General features: G+C 42.8%; 3 protein-coding genes across 3 annotated transcripts in view; 1 reads left to right on the top strand and 2 right to left on the bottom strand.

The window, feature by feature from the left end:
• Positions 1-11405, top strand: part of c1qtnf4 (C1q and TNF related 4) — a 38883-nt gene extending 27478 nt beyond the window's left edge. Inside the window, exons 2-3 of the mRNA XM_069660359.1 lie at positions 7217-7578; positions 9659-11405. Coding sequence (XP_069516460.1) covers positions 7222-7578; positions 9659-10483 — 1182 coding nt within the window. The 5' untranslated portion in view covers positions 7217-7221 and the 3' untranslated portion in view covers positions 10484-11405. The remainder of the gene's footprint in view (positions 1-7216; positions 7579-9658) is intronic.
• Positions 11406-15852: 4447 nt separating this feature from the next.
• ndufs3 (NADH:ubiquinone oxidoreductase core subunit S3) lies at positions 15853-20643 on the bottom strand. Its single transcript, XM_069660976.1, has 7 exons — positions 20573-20643; positions 20103-20168; positions 19011-19108; positions 18450-18599; positions 17919-18044; positions 16643-16762; positions 15853-16136 (listed from the first exon to the last, which is right to left on the bottom strand). The coding sequence occupies exons 1-7, from the start codon at positions 20625-20627 to the stop codon at positions 15969-15971; spliced, it is 783 nt and encodes a 260-aa protein (XP_069517077.1). The 5' UTR covers positions 20628-20643; the 3' UTR covers positions 15853-15968.
• Positions 20644-21750: 1107 nt separating this feature from the next.
• ptpmt1 (protein tyrosine phosphatase mitochondrial 1) lies at positions 21751-24373 on the bottom strand. Its single transcript, XM_069661648.1, has 4 exons — positions 24080-24373; positions 23157-23237; positions 22603-22794; positions 21751-22507 (listed from the first exon to the last, which is right to left on the bottom strand). The coding sequence occupies exons 1-4, from the start codon at positions 24287-24289 to the stop codon at positions 22379-22381; spliced, it is 612 nt and encodes a 203-aa protein (XP_069517749.1). The 5' UTR covers positions 24290-24373; the 3' UTR covers positions 21751-22378.
• Between the last annotated feature and the right edge of the window lie 1060 nt (positions 24374-25433).

Raw genomic sequence — 25433 nt, 5'->3', positions numbered from 1 at the left:
GTAAACTTGGTGTGGCACTAGCTCAGTCCATGCTGACTTGGCTTGCAAACTGGAGGGTTGCTGGTTGAAGTTGAAAACAGACCAGCACAGACAGTAGGAAGTGTGGACCGGTAGCTCGAGAGGTGCTGGTTCACCTCCTGGGCCTAAGGGTCAGACCCTTGGCTCTGACAGCTCTGCATACACTGTTGCATAAAGGCATTCATGCGCAGAGCAGTTCAAAGTGCTTAACTATGCTTATGGTTATAGATCCTGCTTGTGCATTTGGGCATCTGAGTGTAAAATAATAACAGAGTGAAAACATTTAGTTTCCCTCAGACTGATGAATACGGCGCGCCTCCTTCGTCGTCTTCTGAAAAACATTAAAGTAGCAATCTTAAAATCTCAGTTTGCTTCTCCTTAGAGACACGCAGAGTGCAAAGTGTTAATGGTGTGAATGTTTTTGGACAGCACTCTGACAGAGATCCAAACAGCATCCTCGCTCACAGTTTTGACTGTTTGTCCTCATTTCAACTTTGAGTTTGTTTCATTTTCTTTGTGTTTGCAATTGTTTTTGAAGTTTTGTCGTCTGTAGCTTTCAATCTTTTCTTGGGACTGCTACAGAGAATATGCAGAAGTGGTGTTCTGTTTTCTCTGCTGAGTTAGGAATTAATATTTACCACTGACAAACAAACAAACACCGTGAGTGATGGATTAGGGTTTTGATTTTTCTGGGAATCTTTCTGTCTCTAAAGCACAGATTTGGTTTTGCTGACGTTAAATTCTAGTTAAAGGCTGATAATTGTAAGAAAGTTGTAGCTTCTCTACAGTGAGAGATTTAGCAAAACAGTACAGAAAACTATCATCCGCATAAGATGGATATTACAGTCAGTTTTAGAAGATAAAATATTATTGATATAAATTGTAAATAAGACCGGGCCCAGAAATGATCCTTGTGGAACACCTTTTGTTAATGGTTGAAACTTTGAGTTGATGTTTCCAGCTTCAACACATCCCAGTGTGAGCACCAACCAGGATTTCAACGTTGAAATGTGGTTAAAAACAGGGTGAAATCAGGTCTGAACGACTTAATTTCAACCATTTTTCAACCGGCTCAAATACAGCTGCGACATCAACGTGTCAGAGACACATTTTTGTTTTATAATTTTGATAACTTGCTCATTTTAGCAATGAAAGGGTGACGATTGAAATGAAAAGTGATGATTGCAGCAGCATTTGTCCAAAATAATTTTTAAGCGGTCGGTGAAATCTGTTCTACATAAAGACATAATTTTATTCTTCATACAACAATCGAAAAACACGGCGCTTTATGGGCTGTGTGGTGTTAACAAGATGGTTCAGAGACATCGTAAAGGGAGCCGTTTTAAACCTTCCCCACAGAAGAAGAAAAAAGAAGACTGAGCATGTGCAGGGACTTCAGTTGTGCAGCTCTGACTACGAAGTCAGAACCATCCCTGGATGCTGACGTAGGTGATAAAAACCTGACGGACAGATGAATCTCAACAGTTCTCGGTTGCCGATGGTGATGAATGCTTGACTTGAATGCAGCTCTCGTGAGATTGAATCCAATTCCATCCAAGTATGCAAAAAAAATTCAGTGAAACTGTGATGCACTGCTCACTTATTCAATCATTTTAGCCGCTAACTTTAAAATCACTGTTAATATTTCAATCAGGAGAGACTTCATTAAGATTGAACAGTTATTTATTTACAAGTTAGGAAAGAATAAAATGTGCAAAGTCTTTGGCTCCATCGTGATGTCTTCATGTACTTGAAGATGTCGAGAGGCCGAGAGCAGGATAGGATACCCCCCCCGATGGAGTCCAGACACAGGTGGTGGTGATGATGGTGAAGACGGGATGAGCTGAGGAGCTGGACTTGGACACTGATGAGATGGATTGGAGGTGAATGGGGTGGAAGAGGCTCGCAATGATCGAGCTGAAACGACAAACTGTCTGCGGAGGAGAGGAGAGCTGATTTCAAATTTGACAGCAGCGGGATGATTGGTCGACAGACGTCGAGGCTGACTCTGGTTGGTTTAGTACTTAAATAGTATACGTCCATAATCAGCTGATCACCAGACAGGAAGGACAGAGAGGGAGAGAGAGAGAGAGAGAGTGAACGTGACATGATGAATGACGGCTAATGGATGAATGAATGAGTATAAACAGTCTTCCTGCTTGAACTTATGCTGAGCTTCATGTGTGTGAACGTGTGCTGAATCTTGTGACAGAAGCAGGTGAAATCTGGTCTGAACATAAACGTAAAGTCGTCTTCAAGTAGTCGATGAAAAAAACTTTCGTCTTCAACGGAAAAATGCTCGCTGGGATTGAAATCTGTCTGAAAGGTAACTGTGAAACCGTTTGCAAGCAATGGAGTCAAAACTAACATCACAGAGCCTGAATGAGAAGAGCCTGATCGACTGCATCAAAAGCTTTTGACAAGTCAATAAAAACTGCTGTTTCTGGTGCTCGTTAGAAACAACATCACGACTCCACATGACGGGAGAGATGGTGCGAGTCAGAATCAAACTGAATAACCGATTTCAACAGAGTGCAAAGGTCCTAAATGAAATGTAAATAAGTCCTTTAAATGGGTGCATATAAAAGAAGTTTGGTGTGGACTTTGTCTCCTTGCACGGACTCGTTCTGCTGCAGTCTCTTCTGCTCTGTGGCTCCTCTCCGTGCTCCGCTCCCATGGGTGCTCATTATGGGAGAGGTTTGTTTGATCTATTCTTTCAGAGCTGTTTGAACCTGAAGCATCACACTGACTCTCTGAGGAGTTCAAACTGCTGCCATTACACACACAAACAAACACTATTTCACACTGCAAGCTGTCATTATACCAGCGAGCCTCACTGACGCACTGTCACAGCACTTATTTTATTGTTTTAGGCTACGGTGAAAAAAAAGTGTTTAAGACTCATGAAGGGGAATTATAATATTTGCAGAGAAGCTCTGCAGCGTGTTCTCAGAATGGATTTCTCCTCCTGCTGCAGTGGGACCAGTAATCACACAAAAACGATCAGTTGTGCCTCAGTGCCTTAAGTACAATTAACCGCTATAATTAGTTTCCATTTAAAGAGGTCGATTTAGTACAAACATACAAGAAGAGCGTTTGGTTTCAACAGTAAATAACTTCAAGGCAGTGACGCACTGCGACTCTGATAATAGAGTCAGACATAAAAGTGTGCGGCACACTGAAGGAGCATTAAATACCATCACACAGGCCGAGAAGTTTTATCTGTCAGTGAGGATGAAATCATTCAGGGTGAAGAGCAGGCTGTCAGAATCAGACAGCACGAGCAGTGATTCATAGCTGTGTGAAACGTGATGAGTCTGACACTCGTGCATGCTTTCTATCACTGAACGTGTTCCAGAACAACTTCAACATAATTTATGGAAATGGCAAACTGATACTTTCTAACAACAAGCAAATGAAAAAATAGACAAAACATGAATCTAACCAAAAATGATGCACACTCATTACCGATGCAAATCTCCCGTTCCACCACATCCCAAAGTCGCTCTATTGGATCGAGATCTGGTGACTGTGGAGGCCGTTTGAGGGCAGTGAACTCATCGTCATGTTCAAGAAACCAGTTTGAGCTGATGTGAGCTTTGTGATGCGTTATCCTGCCGGAAGTGCGGACACTGTGGTCATGTGGGTACACTGTGGTGGTCGGCAACAATACTCAGGAAGGCTGTGGCGTTTAAACGATGCTCAGTTGGTACTCAGGGGCCCAAAGTGCGCCAAGAAAATATCCCCCACACCATTACACCACCAGCAGCAGCCTGAACCGTTGATACAGGGCAAGATGGATCCATGCTTTCATGTTGTTTACGCCAAATTCTGACCCTACCATCTGAATGTCACAGCAGAAATTGAGACTCATCGGACCAGGCAACATTTTGAGCCCGTGCAAAGTGGTGTACCTAATAAATTGGCTGGTGAGTGTATGTCTTAAAGAAAGTTGTAGAAAGGGAAACAAGGTTCACTATTTACTGGAGTGACGTCTGCGAGCTAGTTCAGGCAGGCAACTGGAGCTGCACTGATTCACTCTTAACATGCGTCACTCTCCACATCACCTGACAAACACTTCCTGCCAACTTGCCGTCTATTTAAGCTGCAAGATATCTGCTCTCTCACTCTGCTCTGTCATTGCCACTGCTGCCCTGCACCAGTGCTGCGCTCACACTTTCAGGCCCACCACCACCCAGCATCCACCTGCAGGCTCAGACTTAGGGGGGTTAAGATATTATCTCATCACTCCTCAAATTTCTGCATGTAAAATAAATCTGCGAGGAGCAATGAGGTCCGGTCCAAGTTCGATAAACAGGAAATCACAGGCAATTTCCAGAAGGGCCACAAAGGCAACATCAAAAAATGAGGCTACGGTCTCACACAGAAAATCACTCGCTAGGAAAAATGCTGGAACAAGGCGACACAAAAGAACACACAACCAACAGGCAACAAGAGGGAGGACACACAGGGTACATATACACAGACAATCAAGGGGAAACAGGACACAGGTGAGCCTTATTAGAGCAGTGTTGACACCTGAGGCGGGGGACACAAGCTGTGTCCCAATCGAGGAGCCACATCCTTTGAAGGACGTATTTGAAGGCCGATTGCATCACAGCAGCGGGTCGAAGGCTGTTCCATTTCGAGGCTCCTTCAGGAGTGTCCTCCTTTTCCCTAACTGTGAAGGCCAAACATATCCTGACATTCATATTGCGCCAATTCAAACGAGACAGCGGACTCTTAAACGGCCGGGGAATACACTTTAAATGTTTTTGTTTCAACTCAATCAGAAAGATAGTGTTACACATGTTTAAAAAACACAAAGGGGGCTTGAAACTAATTCTTAAAATAAAATTGGTTACGTTACACGACGTTAGTTATGATAGCTAGTTAGCCTGCTGGCTACCTGTTGCTAGGCGACAGGAATCGCAGGAACAGGGTATGGGTGGGAGCAGCTGGTGACGCAAACAGGAAATCCTCCGTAGACCAGATCGTCTCATTTCAGTTCGGTCTCAGCGTCTACACAGGCTACGAATGACTCATCCTCTGTAGACCGCGTCCTTCGAAGGATGCAGCACCTGAATTAAGACACAGCTACAGGGAGCAGGGATCTGAAAGACAGAGACGAGGAGTTTCAAAATAAAAGAGGAAATAACCACATGAATGAAATGAAACAAAAACACGACCTTAGGGAAGTTGACAGACTATTGAACGACCACTGAACTGATATTAAAGATGTTGAAAATTTCTTCTAAAAAGGAAACGCCTGCTGCAGTTTATCGCTCTAAGCCAATCTGAAAGCATCCCCTCTTTTTGAGCAGCTTTTAAGTGAACATCCGAGATGATGGCGGACCTCAGTCAGTGTCTGATCGCATGCTGGAGGACGAAGGAGTTACGATGAGAAGGAGCATATTTATCCAAGTACAAGGCACCCAGAAAAGTTCACAGTACACCTGCACGCCCTGCAACAGTCTGTAAAACTGCTTTTACTACATTTTATGAGGGGAAAGAAACAAACAGCAGATCCAGGTGCTTTACATGCCCTACTTTGTGACCCCATTATTAACGTGATTAAGGAGCAGATCTACCTCTGCACGCGTGTCATACATCCCCTCCTTATATTCTCCTCATGCAGGCTGAACGCCTCCTCTGGGTCCTGCAGCTCTGCACACCATATCTGTTGCTGCTGTGAGGATGCTTTGAGAGCGCTGACAGCCCCACCTGCATGTGTGTGTGTTTGTGTGCTTCCTGCTGCTTCATTAGTGGAGGACAATGAGACCACGAGAGCGCTTGTCTCTGATAATAAAAGACACATTAATACCTCCTCCACTGAGAGCGATCTGCTTGAATGACTCAAACGCAGCGCAGGGATTGTTTGTGTGTTTTGTCTTTTAAGCATATTTATTGGAGCCTATTTTGTGTGTTTCTGTGATGTGCAAATGCGAGCTCGCCCCTTTGTGTGAGTATTGTTTGTATAGGTGAGTTTTCAGTGTTTTACCTCCAAGCTTGTGGTGGCGATCTTGTGTTTTTAACGGAGAGAAACGACGCCAATGTTCTTCAGATGAGGCATTTTTTCTTGTTGTGATGATTTTTCGGGCCATAAATCGATCCTCCTTTGAAACTGAGTAAAATGTGTGAAGCAGCAGCGAGCATCAAAAAGCGTCAAGTGTCCAAAGCTGGTTTTGAATGTGACGTCAGATCTTTAATCTTGTGTCTTGGCTCTTAGAGTCGATTGTTCCACCACAAATATCAACATCTGAATGATTAATCTGAAGACACAGAGAAACTCTGTGACAGAATTGACAACAAGCACTGTGACAGCCAGAGACGAGCAGTGGAGTATGACATTATGGTAAATTAGATGAGATTAGCTTTTAATGTCTCCCCGAGGACAAGAAATTTGTCTGCAGCATTTGAGAGAACACAGCTGCTGCAGCATGTGGCTAACATGCCCACCTGTCAATCAGGATAGAGCCGTGGAATAGGTGTCCACCCTCTTGTCCAAAACAGTTAAGGTGGACGCCAAGGTGTCTACAATTACCGTAAAATCTAGAATATAAATTGCTGTCTGTTTTTGGGAGTATACCAGAGGGGGAACATTTTCTATAGCTGTTAAGTAATAAAAAAACCTGTGTGAAAGTTATTTGAACATTATTTTTAGATTTATTTTTATCTGAAACACTTTCACACAAATTACAGCCTACCATCTGTTTTCACCATGTCGAGTTTGCACTCTACCGGTGCCGTAGTTGAGCTCAGCCTACGGTGATGTTGATATTTGTGAGGACGGCGGCTGCACCGGCGATCATGACGCCGCGTTTCCTTAACAAAGCTTTACCTCGATTATAGCACCATCGTCTGGGTAAAATACCGTTAAACTCTCTGCATTTTATACTGGCATATTGGTCGCACTGGTGATAGGACGCAGCCCACTTTTCAGATGACAACAACTGCACTAAAAGTGCGTCTTACACACCAAAGTTTACGGTACTTCTTAGATGCAGGTATTGACCACAACAGAAGAATAGTTCCTCTTCCTCTTCAAACATCGGTTGCCTGTCGTGCTTCATGTCACACTTTACACCAGAACACTGCAGCCATGTTGCAGTATTTGAACACTTTGTTGTGTGGTTAAACATTTTAAAGGCTGTGCATATTAATGAAGCATATTTCTCCTCTTGTAATGTTTCTGCAGACACAATGCTGCTCCCAGCGAGCGTGCTGATCGGCCTGCTGTGCCTGAGCCACGCGGGCGGTGTTTGGGGTTTTGCCCGTCTGCAGGACGAAGTGGAGCTACGCTCGGCTTTCTCTGTCGCGCGCACCAACAGCATGGAGGGCGGGCCCAAGATGACAGTGACCTTTGACACCGTTTATGTCAACATCGGCGGGGATTTTGACCTAAAGGCCGGCATGCTGCGCTGCCGTATCCCCGGAGCGTACTACTTCTCCTTCACAGTGGGAAAGTTCCCACACAAAGACCTGTCAGTGATGCTGATGAAGAACAGGAACGAGGTGCAGGCCATCGTGTACGAGGAGAACGCTGGAGAGGAGAGGAAGGTAGGCTTCACACCTCTGATTCACTGCTTATGGCGCCATGTGGGTGGGACAATATTCTTCCTGCTAAAGAGCGCCATTGTTCTCCCAACAGCTATTAAAAAATATTGTTGTTGCACTTGGAACTTGTTCTGTCATTAACATGAACAAACACACTTTAGTTTATTTTGACTCCATCCCACACACTCCATCCTGCTGCCCCAAATACTCAGCAGAGCAACAAATGTGGGTTAATCCACTGGAGAAAATAGTCCCCAGTATTTACACTTTGTGTTCCTGTCTGACAAACGCTTGTTAAAAACAAAAGTTACTTTACTGAGCTTTTAATTCAAATTACACTATAAAATTTGAGCTGTTTTTAGTGATTTTCCACGAGAGGGGAGAGGAGACAGTAGGTAATGATAGACACATGTACACTCTTAGACTTTTTGACAACAAGACGGATGAAGAATAAAACCAGTGTTACCCTTTAAACGCAGCCTCTTTTAAATTGTTAAACTGTCCAGCTCACCAGTGATCATGCCATTTGATTGTAAATGCCTAACAAGAATATGGAGCTGAATATCAGGCTAATGGTAGCTAACAGTAGAAGCAACAAGGTCATATAGTTCAGCTATTTTAGAAGTACCTGCAGGCTTATTTGCTTTAGAGGTGCTGGTGGGCGTAACTCTGAACTTTGGATGGCAAGTCTCTCAGTTTCCCATCAGCTATAGTCTATAGACACCGCTGAACGTGACAGGCGAGTAAACGATGATCGACTTCCTTTTCTGCGTGCTGCACTGTTACAGAAAGAGAAACCGCTTTCTTGTGATTTACTTGTTATTAACGGGTCTTACCTTCGCCCACATTTCAACATCATGATGCAGATTTGTAAGAAGTAAAAATTCAAGCTTTGTCAGGTCTGTCCTCAAGAGGAGAAGAAAACTTTTAAAATGCTTGTTTGTTGAACGGAGGTCGGATCGATCTGATGCATTTGAGGAAGTCGGGAAATCTGAACGCTAAACTGCTTTCGTGACACAGCGTCAAGGGAATTCTTCTCAAGTTACATTTTAGATCTGAACTGACATGCAGATGTTTATAGAGATTAATAAGAAGCTAAATTGTTGTCAGACTAAGTTGATGGGAGCCAGGATGTCATTAAGGTGGATTACGCTCCCCTGCTTTTGCTCTCCTTTTTCCTGCGTACGCAGCAGCCTGCTGATCGAGATTGGTCAATATTACTAGGACTACAAGCGTACTACAAACGGAAACCAGAACACTTGCTGTCCCGGAAATCCACATCCCTGCCTCCAGATTCTACTCTGTAGACTATTCTACTATGTATAATCTGTAAATAGAGATTAGTTTCCCCCTGATTCCTCTCTTTGAGCTATGCTAAGCTAACTGCCACTTAGATCCAACAGCATTCATCATCACCCAAAATGTTGCGCTAAAGTGATCTACAGAGAGGGAAGAAAAAAACATCTTCTGAGCCAGTCTGAAGTCTTTACTAAATGATTTTCTCTCCTGTGTTTATGATAACAACAATGCTTTAGCTCCATTTAGATCATGTGTGGAGGTGCACTGAAGCCTCTTGTGGCCGGCACGAGTATTGCAACAATAACCACTCAATCCATACGGAAAATAAATACATAAATCAGCTGTGCAAAACTTTTCTTATCAACCAATTTCAATGATGACAAAAGAAATTACAACTTATAAAGATTCTCTTGATGAAAATTGTTTTTAAAACTGTTCTTAAGTAACTTTAAGAGAAACTATTTAGATCAAACTGAAAAAATGGATCACCATGATTATTCTGTTCAGCGCTTCTTTGCTTTGAGCAGATTTAAATAATATCTGAATGTGTTTCAGGGTGGATTTTTCCCTCTCAGGAGATGTTTACAGAGGTCTTTTATCTGAGCTTCAGAGCTTCTCCACTGTAACACAATCTAACACGTCTCCTATCAGAGTGTGTGTTTGTGTTGTGGTGTGCAGGAAAGCAGAACAGAGCGGATTACATGCCATATTCCCCTGAACGAGGAGCTGCGTGAGGTGGATGATGGGATTATGTTTGTGATATTAAAGTGCTCTTCCTCCTCAGGTGCAGAGTCAGAGCGTGATGCTGCAGCTGGACTTCGGAGACACCGTCTGGCTCCGTCTGCATGGGGACCCTCGCTATGCGCTCTACAGCAACACTGGACACTACACCACCTTCAACGGCTACCTCGTCTACCCTGACACCTACGGCTACCAGACGCACCACCACCAGCAGCATCCTGCCTCCAGCTCCCAGCAGCCCCTGCAGGACAACACCCCCCTGTCAGACAGCAACCAGGGCACAGAGCACTTAAAGTCTGGAACTAGAGACATGCAGGAGGAGAAGGAGCCGCAACATGCGGAGGAAGAGGAGGACGATGATGATGATGAGGATGAGGATGACCAGAGATCTGCCTTCTCTGTCGGGCGCACGCAAAGCATTGTGGGAGTGGACCAAGTGGGCCTGCCTCAGCACCAGCCGGTCAGCTTCGACACCGCCTTCGTCAACATCGGAGAAGACTTCAATGTGACGGAGGGGGTGTTCACCTGCCGCGTCCCCGGTGCCTACTACTTCTCCTTCAACGTGGGCAAGCTGCCGCAGAAGACGCTGTCGGTGAAGCTGATGAAGAACCGTCTGGAGGTGCAGGCGATGATCTACGACGACAGCCAGGGCGAGAAAGCTCTGCAGAGTCAGAGCCTGATGCTGTCGCTGAAACCAGGAGACACGGTCTGGCTCTACTCACACCAGAGAGACGGCTTCGGGGCCTACAGCAACCACGCCAAGTACATCACCTTCACCGGCTTCCTGGTTTACCCAGACTTCCCCACAACCAGCACCAACACCAACACGGCCACCACCAGCCAGTCATATGCAGACAAGAAGCCCTAGCTGCAGCACACTCACGAGGGACTGAACACTGTGGGGGGAATTCATGCACAGTGGAGAAGTCTCAGAGTCCACAGAGGGTGTGGAAAACACTCGTAATGAATGTTGCTTTGTGGTCGTCTTTGAAGCTTCTTCTTCACTTGAATTCCTTCACAAAGTCACACAGACCTTGAACCTTGAGTGCAGAGCTTACATGAAAATCTCTCCAATTTCCAGCTGATGGCTTCCCAGGAAATTACTCCATCGCACTCTAATGTGGAAGCTTGAAGGACAGTAATGTGAATTCTGATTGAATATTTCAGTCTGCAATGAAAATTCAGTCATTACCTGCTCACCTCTGTGTCGGCCCGGCTCTCATTTCAGTTACTGAGACGGCCAAAACGCACGGGGAGGGAATGATGTCATCTCAAAGAAACTACTCTGTGTGCACCCTCAGTGCACCGTGATGTAAGTCTTTCATAATGACGTGTTTACACTGTCGGTGCAAAAGTTCACACTACATTGGAGTTTTAGGGCCAAGCATGAGAAAGAAAGGAGGGGAGGAATTTTATGTTGTTGGAATTTTGAGAAGAAATTTGAAATGTCAAGGAAAACTTAAAACACGAGAGCATGGCACAGGACAAAAAGACAGAGGAGTAGGTTCTGGAAGCTTTTGCACTTTGAGAGTCAGAGGACAGAGTCATGGTAAAGTTTAAAAGTAGGAAATGAAATCAAAGTTTCTAGAATAAAATCACATGTTGAGAATAAAGTTGAATTTCAGTTTAATGGACAGACACAAGAAAAAAAAGAGAGGAGGAAGAGAGATTAATGGGAGATCTGGGGATTTGCACATTTTAGAATCAAGTCGAAGTTGCAATATCCCCCAAATATATGAGATATATACCCTCCATATACATATATCTATATATCTATCTATATGTAGATGCAGAGGGTATATTTGAAGAACTGAAAATTTGATCTTATTCCGATATTTTGACTTAATTTTCTTTTTGTTTTGACTTTATTGTTTGCACAAATACACTGAACCTTTCAACTTTATTCTCAAAATGCAAAATAAAAAAAGTAACCCCTAGTTCGGCTGCACGGTGGTGCAGTGGTTAGCGCTGTCACCTCACAGCTAGAGGGTTTCTGGTTCGAACCCTGGTTCAGACGTCGTGGGCCTTTCTGTGTGGAGTTTGCATGTTCTCCCTGTGCATGTGTGGGTTCCCTCCCTCCGGGTACTCCAGCTTCCTCCCTCAGTCCAAAGACATGCTCGTTAGGTTCAGTGACAACTCTAAAATTGCCCGTAGGTATGAATGTGAGCGTGAAAGGTTGTCTGTCTCTACAGCTGTGTCCCAATCCAGGGGCTCCCAATGGCGTATTTGAAGGCCGATCGCGTCACAGCGCCGCGTAGAAGGCTATCCCATACCGAAGGCTCCTTCAGATGTTTTCCCGGGCCACGAAGGATCCATCGGGTGCATCCTTTGTGGCCCAACTTATCCCGAGATTTATGGCTCGCCAAGTCAAACGAGATGGCGGAATCTTAACAGGAAATCCAACGTAGAGCAGAGAGTCTCATTTCAGTTTGGCTTCAGTCTACGCAGGCTACGAATGACTCGTCCACAAAACGCGTCCTTCGAAGGATGAACCCCCCGAATTGAGACACAGCTTGTGTCAGCCCTGTGATAGCCCTGCGGTAAAGATACTGGATGGATGCCTGGCCCTAATACTCCGTGTTACGCACCTCCTCTGAAGAATGACAATTGGTCCCAGACCCAGCAGCCAGGACTTCTCATTGAAGTTTAAACAATGTGGCAGGTCAGTGTGATTATAAGGCAGAAAAAGAACATTTAACACTATTTGATCAATAAGCCGACACATCACTGCAGATTTGTGATCCCACAAACTGTTCTTTGAGTTTTGACTGACAGAAGGTGAGCAGGTAATCACATGATCTTCATTTTAAAGTGTTTCTATAAGTGCTTTTGTTTCCTTGTCACAGACTTGGTGTTTCTGCCTGTGTGTAAAAAAGTCCCATTACTTTCTTTATGTCTTTAGAGGCATGTGAAAACGATATGCACAGTGTGTTTTGTGTCAAAAAGAGTCTTTCTTCTGGGCCACAGCGGGAGCCGAGGACAGCAGGACAAAGTGACAGAGTTTCCTAAGAAGTGCAGACCGCGTCTCCGCCCCGTCCCGACTGCTGACCACCTGCCGCCTCTGGGCCTTCTGGGATCTGGACCGTAATTTGATTTCTAATTCGAGCGGCGTTTAATTCATTTCTTCAGATGGCGACCACTGTGGGGAAAATTGAACTGCGTCTCCCGGGCCCGCTGTAATGTGCATGTCTGTTTAATTTCACGCCGCCGGGAGGAAGATGATGCTGTTCAAATTGTGATGAACCCTGACTTTATGAAATCACTCTCTCTGTTGGAGAGGCACCATGTGAAGTGATACTTCACTGTGATTTAACATCTACAATTTTCTATTACATTTAACTGGATGTGAATTTCTGAGGAGTGAAGTTCTGGTATGAACTGTGGTCTGAACCCAGGACGATTTAAAAAACCATTAACTCAGCGAGGGGGAGCTCTCTTTCCAGTTTCTGGTTTACTCTCATCAAACTCAGACAAAAAAAGTCTAGATTTATGAAAGTCTACCTGCTCCAGACTAAATGAGTGGCAAAGTTAGCGACTAACGTGTCCTTTATCAGCTACAGAGGCACATACTTCAACAGAAGTTAGTGTAACTGCTGGATGTTCACTGACTCGTTTGTCATAACAGAATTAAAAACAACATGTATACAGCTTAGTCTATAAATCATCATGCAGCTTCAAGTGTTGCAACCTCTGATAAGAGGTCACAAACAGGTGTTGCTCAGAACACTGGTTCCTAATTTTAGGGTCAAGATCCTCTCAATGGATCCAAGTTAAATCTGAGGGATCATAAGACGATCAATAGTCTAAACATGGACAGGAACCTTTGTTTCTCACTTCTTTAAGTTTGCTTTGTTGTGAAGGCGTTGATATTTATGTTTCTTCAGATCAAATGTGAGAACAGAATCCTATTACATCCACTCTGAAGAAACGACCTCTGAAGTGGGGTCACAAACCAAACATGATCTGCAGTGGACCACTGAGCTGGTTCATGACCCACATGGGTCCATGCCAATGACTGGATAAAAAGATGGACGACGCGTCTCCTCTCCTTGTACAAAAGTGAAGCCAAAATACCCACGAGAAGGGCCCTGCCATCTTGTGCTGGTGACGTTTTTTGGATCCAGAGTCTACGCAGGGGAGATCGGCTGGTGGAGCCGCAGTATTGAATTCCCGCCCCTTCCTCTACCTTGTGTCCTTGGTGTGTTGGAGCCCTCAGGTGGGCTCAGTCTGCAGCAGAACAGCTTCTTGTGTCGGTCTGAAGCAGATATTCACGCTTATGGAAAGTTCAATGACTGTAGTGTTAGTGTTAGTTACGTCTCCTCTCGCCGTTCCTCCTCTCCTATGCTACTCGGGGACAGAACGCTGCAGGAGCCCCATTTATCAACAGAGCTGTCAATCATGAGGCCACACCCCCTTTTTATAACATCCGATAACTGTAAACTTTGACATAAATCAGCATGATAAGAACTAACTATAATAACAGAAAAATGTATTTGACGTGTATTTTGATTTTATAGTTTGACTCATGTCCCATCTGTTAACATGGAGGAGGCGGGCTTTATGAGCTATACTGCAGCCAGTCAGCAGGGGGCGATAGAGAGGGTTTGGCTTCACTTTTAGGGAGCTGTCATGTCGGCCATCTTTATATACAGTCTGAGGTTCATAGATGCTAAAAGGTCTCATATCACAAAAGGCTCGTGGAAACTGATGCTGCACTCTCGTGTGTGACCTCAGACTCAGATCTCAGTAACCCGGGGATCCTTTAGGGGGGACCCAGAAAAACAGAAAATATCAGCAAAGTGCAATATTTACTCTGATCTATAAAAAAACAAAACGATTAAACTGAATTCCTTCAAGATAAACCTGAAAACGTGTCCACACCGAGCAGTCAGAGCGGTGGAAAGCAGTATTTTCCCTCCCTCACCTCTCGGTGATCGCCTGGTCCGCGGGGAAACGGTCTCACACCTTCTCTGAAAACTAATAAGAGGCAGTTATTCTCCAGCGTCTCACTCTCAGCGGGCCCGTCTCCTTCACAGCCCTCCTAATCGACAATTTCCCGTCCTCTACGGCCGCGCTGACTTCTAAGAAAGTGACAACACTTTGGACAATGAGATGCTAATTCTTTTTCACAGTATGAAATTAAACTGTGAGTGTGCCTCATTTCAGATAATAATGTATTCTGTCACAGTCTAACCCTCCGTGGTTTCTCTATTTCAGCCTCAAAGGGACGGGCGCTCGGTTTTACCTGACCCGGCTCAGTGACTCAGTGTGTGAAGGTGACACGTGGTAAAAAAAGCTACACTGAGCTCCTTCACAGTGGTGTCTGAAGCACTTGTGTGATGCATGCATGTAACTGAAAATACAGTGAATAAAAAGATGTCTGAGCAGCTTCACAGGCCCAGTCGTTGCCTGTTGACTGTTTTTAAGTGACTTTTCTGTACAGTAACCGACATAATGTCGGATGTTTCTGGTCTGTGCTTCTTTCTTTCCGATAATCCTGATGGGAGGTTGATCATTGTGTATTAGAAACTATGTCGAGCAGAAAATCTAACGATGGAAAAATAACAAAAAGAGAATTAAAAAAACACGTTGACCCATGTCTCGCTTTCAGTAGTCCGGCTCATGTTGACTCTTTGAAATGTTTTGAGTATTTCTTACATGTGAATCGAATGCTTCAATGAAAATGTTTGACAAAATAAAAAAGATCAAATGTACAGTCTGAGCTGTCGTTGCATTCGTGATGTGAACTCATCAGATGAAAGCATTCAGCACACGGAGGAATTTACAGTCCTCATTCTTGGTTTTATATTCTGTGCTGCAGCGCCCTCTGTAGGCTGGTTCGGGTATGATTTTTATTTTACTGGCCTTATTTCCCAGTTCAGTTCTGGCCTTTGGAACAGACAGTAAGAATAGGTCCTGTATTCTTATGTGTGATGTTAGAAGGTATGAAGGAAGCATACCTAAAATACACGCAGTGTAAAAGGAGAAGTTTGGTGGGTGTCGAAATGACTCATAGGAACAAAACTTTTCCAGTAGAAGTCCTCTGCTGTAGCCGCGATACAGCCGCAATGGCTTCAACATAATCCTGCAAAATCACGTGGAAACAGCTGCCTTTGGGGTTCGGAATGAGATGTTCAAATCACATGGTTGTAATGTTCAGGTGTCTTAATACTTTTGCACATAAAAGGTGCTTTAATGAGAAATTTTCCAAAAAAAACACAGCCCTACGACAACATCTTTTCAAGGTTCTTAGTTCTTTTATTTACATAAATATTTCAGGTGGGTTTGTTCGGGGGGCTTGGGATCCCAAAACAACACTAACAGACTGAACATGGCGATGAAGCAGAGGGGCATCATTTCTTCTCAGGGGTCTCACCGGCCTCCAGTTTGGGCGCGGCGTCTTTGGGCTCCCGGTAGGCGGGGAAAACCTCCCAGGGCGTGTTCAGGTCGAACTTCCTGAACTCCTGTGACAGCTCCACGGGCTCGGCCACCACACGCTTCACCTCATCATCATAACGCACCTGAGGAGGGAGACATGCTTCCGTTGTTATATTTAAAGAATTGTTTTGAAGTATAAAGTCATTTGACTGTTTTTGCGGTTGAGTCGAAACATTTCAAGGACTAAAAACTGGATGATATAACAAGAAAACTTCATGAGGATCCTTTCTTGTCACGACATCCTGACCAAATGATGACTTTTTAAAACAGATCTCAGGGCTGAAATCAGTAATTCATTCTTTCAAGGAAATGTGTGCAGTTCAGGAAGCATTTAGGCCATGAATTATGGTAACTCAGCAGAAACTATAAAGGCTCGTGGGAACCCTGAATTTATTATCATGAGCTCAATAAATAAATGAATGAATAAAACACAGGATCCAGCGGAGGTTCAGATCTTCCATCGTGTCTGTCTTACTGACATCCTGCCAATACTACATTTATTTTTGGAGGAAGCAAATGAATCACACTGATGACGCTGAATAAAGCACGCCGAGCTGCACGGAGCGGATGTTTTGTTGGCAGAGCTCACCTCAACGTATCCTGAGAGAGGGAAGTCCTTCCTGAAGGGGTGACCCTCAAAGCCGTAGTCCGTCAGAATCCGCCTCAGGTCCGGGTGGTTTGCAAAGAACACACCGTACATGTCCCATATCTGTACAAACACACAAACTCATTTACTCTCAGGTCTCATGCTACTGACTGAAAACATGACAGGAAGGATCCCTACAGAAATGAGATATTTTTGTTCATTAAAAACCTTTTCCCCACAGAAACAGCTGTTTGCTATATTTGTTCCCTTAAAGGTACCAGACTCCACTGCCCAAAGCAGTCATTTTGACTTGCAGAACACAGGAGTGCCTTTTCACCTGGGAGGGACACTACGAAGCAGGATTTGCGGTTATCGAGGTACCTTCAGGGTTAACTACGAGTTTTCAGTACTACGAAGGTGGTTCACTTCTTACCGGGGGTAGATCACCATGGTAACTTATTCTATATTTGTTCATGGGTCTGTTTAACACAGCTGAGAGAATAAGGTCTAAATCTGCTACTTACAAAAATACATCTGCGCAACATATTAATCTCCTGTAACACTCGAGTGGTGCTCTAATGGTGGAGCAGTGATATTATTATATTTGCACATTTACAGTCTGTGTTTTTTTGCTAAATGTCCTTCCTGCATCCAGCAGCTGCAGCCGAGTGGATTTTAATCTGGATTATGTGTCATTTCTTCATATCTTTCTGAAATCATAGTTTGCTCTGAGTTTGTAAAATATGCCGATCAGCTGACGGCAGACCTGCCCGTTTTTAGATTGGTCGTTTGCTTCAAACAACGCCCCTTGAATGTGAACGCGCTCATAGACACCCTGGGTCATGTGACCGTTGAGCACAATCTCCTTTGTCAGGTTAAGTGAAGGAAAGAGACCCTGGGTAGTATAGGCCCCTGCTGTCTTGACCAGTTACTTTGTTTGTCACCAAAGTCACACAACAACACAAAAAATACTAACCAGTCATGGTGGCTGTAAACCAGCAACTTTAAAGTTCTGCACGGTTAAAGTACTGTTTGTGATAATGGAGTCTGTGGGCTTCAAGATATCGCATGAGCACACTCCCCCCCCCCCCAAGGATTACATGAAGGATTACAGTGTCGCTGCTGACTGAAGCCCCTACAAGAACTATTACAAACTGTATGTACTAATTAGTCATTTGAACCACATATCATTTTAAAGAAGGTTTAAAAATAACAGACTTTGACTTTGTGTCAGTGGAATTAAATAAACAGCGTTTATGTATCTTAAGATTTGACTCACCTCCCTCTCGTACCAGTTGGCAGCCATGTGGACCGGCACCGCAGAGTCCACGGGTGTTAACTCATCTGTGTATGTCTTAACGCGGATACGAGAGTTGTAGCGCAGCGACAGCAGGTTGTACACAATCTGTAAAGCATCACATACATGGGAAAACATTAAGACAGGTATGCAACATTTACTTTTAGAAGAGAATATGAGCATCAGAACTTTATGGAGGAATTTATTGTTCAGTGTGAAATTAAACTTTTGATTGTAACAGCTCTGCTTCAACAATAGATAGATGTGTAATGCATTATTAGGCAGCTTTAGGCATTTATAATAATCAGAAGTCGACACAATCGAATTGTTCTCAAAGTGCTCAAGTGTTTACTTTTGATCTTACGGCGGGATTTGTGCTTTATTTCACAATTTAAAATGTGACACATTTTGGAAGACAGAGTTTAATGGCAAAAGATTAAAACAAAAGATTATCATTCACAGATCTCCATCATGACATGTTTCTAGGTATGTGTGTGTATGTGTGATGGCCACCTCAAAGCGGTTCTGTCGTGACGGGATGTCGACAGCAGTCTGGTCGATCATGTTCCTGAACTGGGCGTTGGTGTGGTCCCTCAGGAAGGTCAGCACAGGGACAACTCCATCAGGATGGATCATCACCTCCAACTCATTAAAACAGGTCACCTACACACACATCGACACACCAATAAAACAACCATTTTGAAGCCGTGTCTCTGAAAGTACAACCAAAACAATTACATTAAAAAAGCTACACATGGTAACAAATGCTTCTGAGACTGGTAATACAGTACTCGTGGTCTGCTAAGGCCTGCTCTACTGAACACGGATCCACTCTACAAGAATCTCTAAGCACTTTTGGATAACCACGTCAGATCCTTCACCAGCCAGAGATCTGCCTGTTCCTCAGATTATTTACACATCTCACAGCTCTGATTTAGAAAAGCTGTTGCTAACTAGCATGCAGACACATGTAGCATAGTGGTTCTAAAATGTTAAGCTAGAAATTGGGACTTAATCCAACTACACACTTAATGTTCTTGAGCCATTCAAGCAGAAAGAACCAAAAGAACTGACCTGGACCTGCTGGATGTATTTGGGCATCATCTCAGACATATACTCTCCAAACTGTGCCAGCTGGTTGTGAGTGACAGCATCTTTGGGCCTGACGGTGGCTGTGTGAACGACAGAGGAAGCAAGATGCTTAAAACAATTCAGCAACTAAGTGATCGCTCTCCCTGACACACTTTTACATTTCTTTTAATAATAGCTCATCATGAACAATGCAGTACGATGATATCTAATCTGACACTGATCTGCTTGAAATTGTTTTACATTTTTGATCTGAGAGTAGAATTATATTTTTTATCACAGAGGTAGAAATTCGATAAAAGAAAAAAAACCTACATATTGATGTTTTAATGTATTTTCAACAGACTCCTGACCATCTGGATAAGAAAATAGTCCATCTGCTTAAAACCAAGATGGTAGCCACAGATGGCATTTTTTCTAAATTGCTTGTCTTGTACCGAAGAAAAAACATATAAACATGTTATTGCATATGATAATAGAAATTATTGGTGAATTACATGAATGTAGACATATACATCTTTCACTTCCGTCGTATCCAGCAAGAACATATGTTGAAATTAGTCAGATATGCATGATGATACATATCTATGTTTTCACCCAGATTGTTAGGGGTCTGCAAGTTATGGGAGTACATTCAGAAGAGCACTTTGTAACCTTCTAGGGTTATAAAAATTGTTGGAAGTTTAGCTCTGTGACTTAAATATAAAGATATTGATATAAGTCACCCACTACTTGGTGAAGTAGTAGCAGAAAACCCGAGTCTGCTTCCCCTCTGTTAACACTTCTTTCCCAACACAAGGCTAATCTGCAGGACTTTATCCTATCCTGATTTACTACACTTAAAAATTTTCAATATCTTGGACACACAGTACAGGCTCTTGGGGCCCATGTAGCTTCACAGTCCCTGGGCAGTTGCCTCATTTGGTCAGGTCATCCAATCTTCTTGATAATACATAACATACACTTGACTCAGCTGCCTCTTGTGTGGTTTAACAGAGTGGACCAGCCTCGCTGTTTGACTTCTGGTAAACAACTATCTTATATTAGTATCAGCAGCATCAGTTGGTGTGTACTCACGGCTGGTCTCAGTGGTGGAGCTCTGCAGCCTTGCCTGCTGCTGGAGGAGAGACGAACTTCTTGCAACTGACGAAAAAGAAAAAGAAAAAGTCAAAGCGCGAGTAAACACACCGATGACAACTGCATGTTTACAGCAACAGAAGACCTGGCGGTGTGTGAGTAACACGTCAAGAATAAAACCAAAAGCTATGTATAACGTTACATCCAACTATCTGTACGAGGGTCTGGATTTCTTAAATAACGCCATCTGTCAAAGAAACAACAGAAATTGTCCATCACGTCTGTTATTTAACTCGATGAAGGCTACGGCTAACGTTAGCATTAGCTAGCTCGAAGGTCAAACCGGAGACGTTTGACGGTTAAAAAAATGACACAGCGTACTAACAGGGATAAGCAAATGCACACAGAACTAAATAGATCCCTGTAGTAAACAGCATATACAAACTGAAACGATATTCATTTTAACTTACTGTTATAACTCCTTCCAAGTCCTCCGCGGACAAACCGCATCAACGACGCCGCCATGTTTTCTCTGCAGCCGTTTTTCTTCGGAGAGAAACGGCACGGTTAGCGGTCTGTCGCCTCCTGGTGGGCCGGAGGAGTCTTGTTTAAGCAGTGTTACGAAATGTATTAAGAACGACAATAATCAATGTAAAGCCTTTTTTCAAAACTGCTGTTAAATTATATATGAACGTATGAGATTTAAATATATAAAGATTTCGAAGAGCCCAAGAAAAACACAAGAGCAAATTATTATTCTTCTCTAGGTTAAACGACCGGTTGCTTTCATAGTGTTGCATTACTGCCATCTTCTGGATTTAGTCAGCTCCTACATTTGATTTCTGACATCCACTTCACTTTGTCCCCTTCCATAAATCTATTGAATCCTCATGGCTCTAATCCTTTCCCACCATGCCCCTTCATTCTGATATATTTATTTCATGTACATCTTCTGTAATTTTCTGTTTTCACCTAATCCCAGTGATATTGTAAATCTATGTATTTTGATCCATACAATGCCCTTTCCACCTGACTAATTATCAAGGTGTTTTATATTTTTAACAGCTTGACTGACTTGTTTGATCATCTTATTACTACTATTATTAGTCCCTTTTTGCTCTTGTTGAAATGGATTTGAACAAGTAGTGCTCTGTCAACAGGATATAATGTTTTAATGCATCCATCCATTATCTATAGTGCTTATCCTGTTCAGGGTCGCAGGGGGCTGGAGCCAATCCCAGCTGTCATTGGGCGAGAGGTGGGGTACACCCTTGACTGATTGCCTGATCACAGGGCTGACACATAGAGACAGACAACCTTTCACGCTCACACCCACACCTACGGGTAATTTAGAGTCACCAATGAACATAACAAGCATGTCTTTGGACTGTGGGAGGAAGCCGGAGTACCCGGAGGGAACCCACGCATGCACGGGGAGAACATGCAGACTCCTCACAGAAAGGCCACATTTTGTCCGAACTGGGTTTGAACTAAGAACCTTTTAGCTGTAAGGCAACAGCGCTAACCACTGCACAGCCTGTTTTAATGCATCTCATTAGATTATTCATACAGCTTCATGCACATGCTGTATATATAGATGCTGACAACAAAGGAGCAGGAAGATCATCACATTGTATTTATCTCACATTTTATTTAAAATCACTCACTATCTAAAGTTATGAGGCACCATGAGAAAATATGACCGACTCAAATAAAGTGTTTATGGACAGTAACTTCTTCATATCTGAATAATGAACTGAAGTATCATCATCTTGTTGTGCCACTGCAGTCCAAATTCAACAAGCGCACAATACTTCTATTAATTGGAGTGTTTTTATTACAGTGATCACTCATGCAGAGGATTTCTGCAAAGGATTTTTGGTTTCACTAGGCAGGCCTGTTAGGTAACCAAACACTCATTAATGAGTTTCTGAGTCTTACATTCCTTGAACATAATTCTGAGCCTCAGATATTCCAGATACAAAAGTGTTTCAGTACAAGTTACAATGTTATGCATTAAAAAACTGTAGAAACTGCCTTTTTTTAAATCACTGATGTGTTTTGAATCAACTCAATAAAGTCAGCGATTTCCCAGTGACACACATGAGAATTTGATTTCATAACGTGGGGAAAACAAGTAGTTTGCCATTTTCACCAGTGGGTGTACACAGTGATAAGGAGGATCTGTTTCATGTCATTGTAGCTTTAAACAAAGCTCTGAGTCCCGTCTTCCAGCTGCAGTAGTAACATGAGGTCCAACCCGCCGCTCGGTTCTCTCAGCTGGACTCTCCACACACCTCCTGGTAGTATCTCCTCAGCATCTCCAGCTGAGCTGAGCGCACCAGGACGTGCGGTCGAACAGACGCCAGCTTCTGACAGGCTTCCTCTGGAGTCCAGCAGTGTAACTGTGAGCAGAAAACACATTGAATTAGTATTAAAGATTAATATAATACATATGTCAGAATCTCCTGGATGTTGATACCATGTCATATAAACTGACCCTGATGAGATACGCAGCAGCCAGTGTGGCGCTGCGGGAGCGTCCGGCCTTGCAGTGGACGTACACGCTGCTCCCCTCCTCTCTGTGCTGCAGGGCAAAATCCACGCCGCGGTGAAGGTTCTCCAGACTGGGAACGCCAGTCAGATCAACTGTGCTCAACCTCAGCTGCTCCACCCCTGCGGCTCCCCATTCCTGCACCCAGTATCAAACACATCAAATCAACTGATGAATGAATGACAATTAATGCAAAAGAAAAAGTGAAAATAAAAGTCTGTCGGATTGTTTTTTTAGACCAACCATCAGTCCATAAACCAAAGATATTCAGTGTACCATCATATATGACAAAGAAAAAGCAACAAATCACTCAATATAGAAGCTGAAACAAACAAAATCATCGTCATTTTTGCAATTATTTTAAGATGAATGACAATTGCTTGTTTGTTAAAAACCAAACCGAATATCAGCTGAACATTTGACATAAACACAGGACACAAATAAAAACTAACGTTCCAACATCCAACATTAGAGTGTAAACAGAAGTCAAGTGAACTCACCTCAGCTGAGTTGCAGAAATATTTGGTCTCATACATCTCGTTCATGGTGATGACCCCTCGAACATTTTCTACCTCTACCAGCTGCAACAAGAAATGGAAACCATCAGTTCTCAGAGTCAATGGCCATTTAGTGACCAAGCACATTTTGAAGACTGAAGACTATCGAAAGCTAGAGGGAACAATCACTATAGAGACAGAAAATGAGTTTGAAATCACCGCATCTGACAGGATTTTGTTTCTGATATAACTAAGACAAGGACAAAAAAACCCTCATGGTGGGATAAAATGTAAAAATGTGAAACAACGTGAAAACACAAAAACATACTAACTTAGGGGTGAAGATACAGACAATCATTTCTATACATTTTTTCAATGCTAATTGTTTTTTCTATTAATAGTTTTGTTTTATAATTGTACTAAGTTGAAAGTAATACTTGCTTTATTGCGCATAAAATCCTAAAATGTGAGAAGCTGAATCGAGCTTGACATATGACTTAAAAGATTCATTTATTTTTGATAAACTGTTGCCTTTTGATTTACTTTTGACAGATCAATTTCTCAAACACTTTAGTCCAAATTTCTAATACTTGTGTTGTCACGGTGACCAACTATTTCATCATTATTGCTTAATAGCTTATTAGTTTGACTTTGCATGAATATTTCTCACTTCTGCATTTGTTTCTGATCGTTAAATATTAAGCTAATAAATTCAGAGGACATAACCTTAGTAGCACATACTGTATAAGCGAGCAGGGGCTATAATACTATAATACACCACCGCCCCATCAGTGCACACGATCGCTGCAACAAGTTTTTATTTCAACGCAGGTTTACTTCTAGACTCTAACTGAGAAAAAAGTAGAGAGATGATTGTGTTCAGTGTTAGCTAAAGTAAGGTGCTAATGTTGACGAGGCAGTCTGACCTGTTTTGTCATGGATCTGAACGGCAGCGCTCCCAGGACGACGGTCTCGTCCACTCGGTCGAACCACCGTCTCGAGGACACCTTCTCCATGACAACATTGTAGGCTAACGTCGGGTAGAAGAGCAGCCTTGCTAACGCTCCGGACATGGCTGAGCTTTTTGATCTTACAAACTGTAAAAACTGAGCTTTAAAAGTCGGACGGCGTTTCATTACCACGCAATGTTATATTAAGAGGTGTGCGTGTAAACCACACACTGTGAAGTCTGACATGTCAAGCGGTTTACATGTGTTTAAGGGTCCTCCCCCGGAGTCCGAAAGATTGTTCCGGTAACAACAGGACTTCCGGTGTGCACCCTTCAAACTAAAATCTGTGACCTCCAAAAAATTCAACGGCACTACATATAATATACATATAATTTGGGGTATTTACAACTACTTAGCCCACTGTAAATGTACTATAACAGTTTTTGTAGTATATACTAGTATTAGTATTATTATTGTATTATATTTCATTTGAAAATTCATTCTTAACTGATTTTCTTTTAAAAAAAATATTCCTAAGCATTTATTTGCCAATGTAAATTACTGTAAAAATCATATCAAGGTGGTTTCTGTGTTTAACAATCAATTAATGTAACGTAAATCCTTGTACTTGAGTATTTAATCAGTTTGGGCTATATAGCAAGTACCATTAATTTCCCTTCACCTGTAAGCAGCAGCTCGCATCATGAAACTCAACTTTTCAGGAAGACTTTCAAACTTGGGTATAATGTACAACTGGCCAAGCGCCTACCTGAACTTTTATTGTGGACGTTATAAAAATATTCCTTTCACCCTCTACTTAAGCACCACCTTCGACTTAGACATAAATGGTAATGTAGATTCACAAAATATTGTTGCAAAATTAAGGTTTTCTAAAAGCAGTTGGAATGGGTGAATAGCTGTTTACCTTGAAATATGGACAAAAAACTTCACAGACCAATATAATACGTTTGTGTTTGCAAGGATACAATTTGGTATGGCGTCCAAAACAGTAACACAGGCTTGTCTGGCAGCTAGTTGGGATACAAGAAAATGAAAGCAGCCAGAAGTCTGGTCGTCGTATCACAACAAATTCAAAGCTGATGAGCCAGACAACATCAGGTGTTTAATCAACACTGATTAAATCAAGCAGGGTAGGTTAATAGTTTACCCAAATGGTATTTGTTAACGTTAGCCTGTCGTGTACGATAAGCTTACCTCAAATCAACCTTAAGCTTTAATTTGTTTTTCAGTTTTTTTTAAATAAAACTGATTCCCATTATTTGGAATATTCCTTTAAGCCGCCTGTGTTTGGTTAGTACTTAGCCTAGGT

Source organism: Semicossyphus pulcher, unplaced genomic scaffold (assembly GCF_022749685.1).
Source record: "Semicossyphus pulcher isolate SPU_LCO1_2020_fin unplaced genomic scaffold, fSemPul1.0.p SCAF_1, whole genome shotgun sequence".
NCBI classification, from domain to species: Eukaryota; Metazoa; Chordata; class Actinopteri; order Labriformes; family Labridae; genus Semicossyphus; species Semicossyphus pulcher.
The sequence above is the reverse complement of the archived record's forward strand: the minus strand, read 5'-3'. Positions and strand labels throughout refer to the sequence as shown.

Bases quoted from the DNA above. Each gene is read 5' to 3' on its own strand.
- ptpmt1 (XM_069661648.1), bottom strand. From the start codon at position 24,289: ATGAAACGCCGTCCGACTTTTAAAGCTCAGTTTTTACAGTTTGTAAGA. The intron at 23,238-24,079 runs GTCAGACTGCCT...TTCTTGTTGCAG, and splicing joins TCAGATCCATGACAAAACAG to CTGGTAGAGGTAGAAAATGT. The intron at 22,795-23,156 runs GTGAGTTCACTT...TACTGGGTGCAG, and splicing joins ATTTCTGCAACTCAGCTGAG to GAATGGGGAGCCGCAGGGGT.
- ndufs3 (XM_069660976.1), bottom strand. From the start codon at position 20,627: ATGGCGGCGTCGTTGATGCGGTTTGTCCGCGGAGGACTTGGAAGGAGT. The intron at 18,045-18,449 runs GTGGCCATCACA...GATGCTTTACAG, and splicing joins CACGACAGAACCGCTTTGAG to ATTGTGTACAACCTGCTGTC. The intron at 16,137-16,642 runs GTGAGCTCTGCC...CTCCCTCCTCAG, and splicing joins CTCTCTCAGGATACGTTGAG to GTGCGTTATGATGATGAGGT.